This window comes from Taudactylus pleione, unplaced genomic scaffold, assembly GCF_031769625.1.
Source record: "Taudactylus pleione unplaced genomic scaffold, aTauple2 ptg000005l, whole genome shotgun sequence".
NCBI lineage: Eukaryota > Metazoa > Chordata > Amphibia > Anura > Myobatrachidae > Taudactylus > Taudactylus pleione.
In genome coordinates this window covers 25957767-25963766 of record NW_028284408.1, presented here as the reverse complement: position 1 = coordinate 25963766, position 6000 = coordinate 25957767, and the positions used below count along the sequence as shown (strand labels likewise).

At 39.3% G+C, this 6000-nt stretch overlaps 1 protein-coding gene across 2 annotated transcripts in view; it reads left to right on the top strand.

Moving 5' to 3' along the window:
* Positions 1-1156: 1156 nt before the first annotated feature.
* The window catches only part of DDN (dendrin), a 41615-nt gene continuing 36771 nt past the window's right edge, over positions 1157-6000 (top strand). For both annotated transcript variants that reach the window (XR_015879407.1, XM_088479817.1), the window contains exons 1-2: positions 1157-1199; positions 5713-5798. Coding sequence is in view for 1 of the 2 variants with exons in the window: in XM_088479817.1 (XP_088335943.1) it covers positions 5785-5798 (14 nt within the window). In the remaining variant the exon portion in view is untranslated. The remainder of the gene's footprint in view (positions 1200-5712; positions 5799-6000) is intronic.

Sequence of the window (6000 nt, the reverse complement as noted above, 5' to 3'; positions counted from 1 at the left end):
TGGCAGCAAGTATAAAACCTAATTATCACTAGTGATAATTATGTACTGATGAATAGATTCATTAGAGGCATATGTATCAAAGCTTGGAGATAAAGTACCAACCAAACAGATCCTAACTGTCATTTTACAGACTGTGTTTGAAAAATTACAGTTCAAAGCTGATTGGTTGGTACTTCGGGCCTGATTCAGACCTGCTCGCAATCTGCATACGGACGCTGGATGCGTATCCAAATTTGTCAAAGTGACGCCACGGGAAGCGAACGCTCGCCAAGGCATAAGCATGCCCACCATGTCTTAGTAAGCAGCCACTTTGTGTACGCCCAATCGCACAGGCAGAGCCGCCCACCAGCACATGTCATCTCCAGGAAGTGTATTAAAACATTGGTACATTGAGCACCATTGCTTTACCCTACCGCAAGCATTGCGAGGAAATCAGTGTTATAAAAAAAAAAAAGGCAAGTGACGTGTACTATGACGCTGCCTGTTAAATATGCACGCCTCTAAAATGGCGTTGAAACACTCAGGCACGCCTGCGTTCGCATCTCCAACCCCCCGCTATTAGTGTCCTGCCCCTGTTACCACCCACAAACGGCCTCTCCTGTCACTAATTACCCTGGGCTGCCTTTGCTGGGCGAGTGAGAGGGTTGCAATCGCAGTGTGTAGTTCACGCACCCACAGAATGAAGCATGCGCGTACGCAGAACATCGGGCCGCTTGCGAACGCACAGCGAGAGCAAGCGGCTCTGAATCAGGCCCTTTGTCTCTCCACTTTATCTTTCTCCAAGGTTTGAAGCATCTCCCCCTATATCTGTAGGACTTTGTTAGTAGACAGAAGCTATTAGGCATTTTCTACGAATATAGTTTCTTGTTTTGCTTTCCATGTTTTTTTTTCTACAGGGCCTTTATTTAAAAAATGTTTACACTGACGTGCAGTAAAAATGTATATTTGCTTCATTATATTCTTGTTTAATCTATTATGTGATGCCTCCTCTTATTATTGTATGAGGAGGAGTTTTGCATTACTCTGACCTAGCTAATGAAGACCTCTGCGTTGTTTGCTTTCCAAATATTACTGGCAATAATTTGGATTCCTTAGCTTGGAGGAGGGTATAGCAATACCAATATAACCAGAGAGTGCAAGCACAGTGCAAGGCTATGCAGAACCTTGTTGTGGTTCCAGCAAAGTCTTCCTGGACTGAGGTGAGTGCTGAGTTGCTGCTGTGTGTGTCTATAGGTTATATATGTCCCTATTGAGTGGAATACATTCTTTGGGTGTAAATTGTTAATAAGCACACATGTTGTAGGTCCGTATCTGCAGATGAATGAAATGCTTAGTGGTAGTGGGTGTAGTACACTACATACATATGCTGTAAGTTTGTCTACTTTAAGGCTGTTTATTACTTGTCACTTGTAAACATAATGTAGACTTTATGCAAACAGACAACTTATTTCTTTATTAACATGTACTTCTATAACACCAACATTTTCCACTGCGCTTTACAATTGTGAACAAAAAAGAAATGAAATGAGACTGAGTAATAACACATACCTGCTGCAAGCTTACAATTTATTCCATGACTTTACAGTGCAACTACACCAATGAGTGTATCCAACATGGACAGGCATCCTATAACTTTATATATGTAATACATATTCATACTATGACAGGAAGTAGTAAATCTATGTACATTAAAATATGTACATAGTTGCCTGTAAACATTTTTCCTTTATTGATTAAGTTGTACCTGTATTGTGAGTGACTCATGGGAGAACATTGACACACAGTGTGGCATCTCTTTACCTTAAGACTCTACTGCTTATAGCCTGCATTGGGAGAGGGGGCAGTGGGGTGTGGTGTGGCAGTGTTCTGGCTTGAACGTGTCATCGTGGCCTCGCTCCCCACTATACAATTCTGAAATAGGCAGTGCCCCGGGATGTTGCAACATTTACCAGGGCCCAGGTACTGTGGTGTCCTGGCAAACTCCAGGAGCTGTCACCACGCCACCCTTTAAAGAAAAAAATATTTTGTAGCGCTGCAAAGGGACACATTTGTCCCCCTCACCAGCTGGACTTAGACCCTGCCTGGCCCCTTCAACACACCCAGGCTAATTAGTACCTGCTTCCCCAATCCTCACAGTGCCCTTGATGGGGCCACCATGACACAATTCATAGTAAAATGCGTCATCAAGCCAAGTGAAGTGGGCAGCTGCAGGAAGCAGCCGGGATTCTTGACTACTCTACCGGGTGTCGTGAAGATCCATCTGCATTTCAGGAGCCACCAAGACATTCCAGGAGAGTAGACAAGTAAGATTTTGGCCTCTTAAGTTTATCATGTATATAATCAGGGCTATTTTTCTGGAAAAATAGTGTCAGGAACTGTGGGTGAAGCTACTAGGGGTGGAGCTATAGAAAAAAAACAATTATTTATAGACATCATCTAAAATATATATACATACAGGGCTTAAAGTGGTCCTGGGTAGGTGGTGGAACTCATCTCCCCTGCCACCTACTACCCCCCACCCACACACACTAGGCAGTACTACTCTGAGACGCCAGAACAATGTGACTACTGTTCTTTACACACAGACAGACAAATACACACACAGACATTGTTGTATTTAGGAAACTTTACAGTGAATGGTCTGGGGGCCACCTAGGTACTCAGAAGCTTTGGGGGCTATGACAGTGTAAAATACTTTTTAGATGCTTTTTTAGCACTCCTTGCTCCTGTTCACGGCACGGAGGGGCAGGCCATGGGTGTAGGAGGAACATGGAGCCGGAAACTGAGGATGGGATGACGGCCGCCGCCAGACAGAGTGGCTGTCTGTAGGGCTTCTATGCAGGGACGTGGTGGAGGGGGAACTAGTTCTAGAGGTGACGGAACCCAGTTCCACCCCGTTCCTGCCCACTTTAACCCCTGCATATATATATCTATATATATATATATATCTATATATATATATATATATATATATATATATATATATATATATATATATATAGTATTTAGAAAAGAAGGCACTAAAAAGGGACTTTCAAATTAAACTTATCTAATAGAAAATACATTATAGGGCCAGGACATTATGTCATAGTTAATGAGAGGTTCAGGAACCAGCTTGTTCCTGCTGAAAAATAGCACTGTATATAATGTACTGTAAATTTCATAGAGTAAATATATTTTAATATTTAAAAAAAAAAAAGTTTTGTGAGAACATGAAAAAAACAATTTAATTGCTTTTGCAAAATGATAAATGCTATAAAAAATAAGGTTAAACAAGAATATTCCAAACTATAAGCAGTGTTTCTTACCTCTGTATTAAAGTGTAGCTTCATTATATGGATTGGTCTGTCAACATTTAGTGTAATGCGCATGAAGTTGTGTTAGGGTAGATACACAAGGTATTTTCCGCCTGTGGTACATTCTGATCAAGTTGCAGTGATCTCAGTTTAAACAGATGGTGAAATACAAATCAGTGTTCTTTATAGTTAAGAGAACTGTTGGTTAATTCATTAAATATTCCAAATGGAAGAATAAAGTACATAGTGGTGAGTAGTTACTGTACAATCAATGGAAAAAAATCCATGCAACCATAGCAGAGGTTATCGATGCAAAAGCTGAGTTCAGCTGGTTTTTAAGTGATTAAATGAGCTAATAAACACAGTAATTTTCTTCAATGGGAAATTGTATGGCCAGGATACACACTTATTGCAGTATTGCCAATACACAGTATCTCTGTTTTTGATATATTCTGAACTTGTTAGGGTTGGCCACCTACCATTAATAACCAACAACTATTTGCCTCCAATGGTCAATGGTTTTGATATCATTAGTGGAGATTAGATGGTTCACTGCATTGATGGCAGTTTCACCCCCAGTGCCAGGGCCATGATGTTTAGCTCTGCATTCTGTCCTAATCCATGAAGTCCCATCCCTGATTTGTTCGCCACCCGCTGAGTTTCATCTTTAGCAACTGCACTGATGACCATAAATGGTTTAAGCTAATGATGGTTTTCCGTCAATGATTTCCTGCCATCTATGTAAACCACTGATGACCTCGATGGTAGACCGTCGATGGCCATCCCTAGAACTTTTAAAACAAAATCAAAACACCCGTGTGCCATGTTTCCGAAAAAATCACGGCTAAAAACAACCATGTGCTAGTTCTACACAGTGCTGCCATATGGAATAAATGCTGAAAAATAGCACTGTATATAATGTACTGTAAATTTCATAGAGTAAATATATTTTAATATTTAAAAAAAAAAAAGTTTTGTGAGAACATGAAAAAAACAATTGAATTGCTTTTGCAAAATGATAAATGCTATAAAAAATAAGGTTAAACAAGAATATTCCAAACTATAAGCAGTGTTTCTTACCTCTGTATTAAAGTGTAGCTTCATTATATGGATTGGTCTGTCAACATTTAGTGTAATGCGCATGAAGTTGTGTTAGGGTAGATACACAAGGTATTTTCCGCCTGTGGTACATTCTGATCAAGTTGCAGTGATCTCAGTTTAAACAGATGGTGAAATACAAATCAGTGTTCTTTATAGTTAAGAGAACTGTTGGTTAATTCATTAAATATTCCAAATGGAAGAATAAAGTACATAGTGGTGAGTAGTTACTGTACAATCAATGGAAAAAAATCCATGCAACCATAGCAGAGGTTATCGATGCAAAAGCTGAGTTCAGCTGGTTTTTAAGTGATTAAATGAGCTAATAAACACAGTAATTTTCTTCAATGGGAAATTGTATGGCCAGGATACACACTTATTGCAGTATTGCCAATACACAGTATCTCTGTTTTTGATATATTCTGAACTTGTTAGGGTTGGCCACCTACCATTAATAACCAACAACTATTTGCCTCCAATGGTCAATGGTTTTGATATCATTAGTGGAGATTAGATGGTTCACTGCATTGATGGCAGTTTCACCCCCAGTGCCAGGGCCATGATGTTTAGCTCTGCATTCTGTCCTAATCCATGAAGTCCCATCCCTGATTTGTTCGCCACCCGCTGAGTTTCATCTTTAGCAACTGCACTGATGACCATAAATGGTTTAAGCTAATGATGGTTTTCCGTCAATGATTTCCTGCCATCTATGTAAACCACTGATGACCTCGATGGTAGACCGTCGATGGTCATCCCTAGAACTTTTAAAACAAAATCAAAACACCCGTGTGCCATGTTTCCGAAAAAATCACGGCTAAAAACAACCATGTGCTAGTTCTACACAGTGCTGCCATATGGAATAAATGTTGAATAATGCTGCAGTGCTTGCATAGCCCTAGGTACTGAACATTTTGCAGATGAGAGAATACAGATTGACATGCCCAGGAAATAGATCTCATAGACTTTATGGTATTTAGAATAACATTTTGTATACTTGTCACATAATAAATATTAGGACCAGAAATAGATTATATTTGATACACAAAAAAAATATATGTATTAAATATGATTCCTTTAGTGGAATATTTACCATCCTCAGCCAGATAGAGCATTACCATGTTTCCATCAACACAAAGTATTTGAGTATTATTTGGTGATCTAACTATTAAATTACATTGATTATGCATTCTGGTGGAGGAAGACTTGTCAAATGAATATCTGTATAGATGGAAGTACAGACATCCTACTAACTAAAGATGTGATACACTATAGGACAAAGTCTGCTTTTATAAAAGTTTTCTGAAACAAAAACTATTAGTATTTTACAGAATCTGAAACCTGGATTGGTTACATCACTGGACAGCGAACATCCTAAGAGCAAAACTTTCTGATGGCAAAGCAAAGGTAAGACAGTGTTTTCTCATAGGGCAAGAATACATATTAGTTTTGAGGTGACACTGTATGTAGGTCCTCAAACATATAGGTGTCAAAATCAAGCACTGGTGACGCTGGGACTCATTAAATACATAGTACACATTGTGGAAGAAGATTAGAGAACACATCTTGCTCTACTGCTGTTAAAAGTTAGGACAAAGTATTTGTCTTT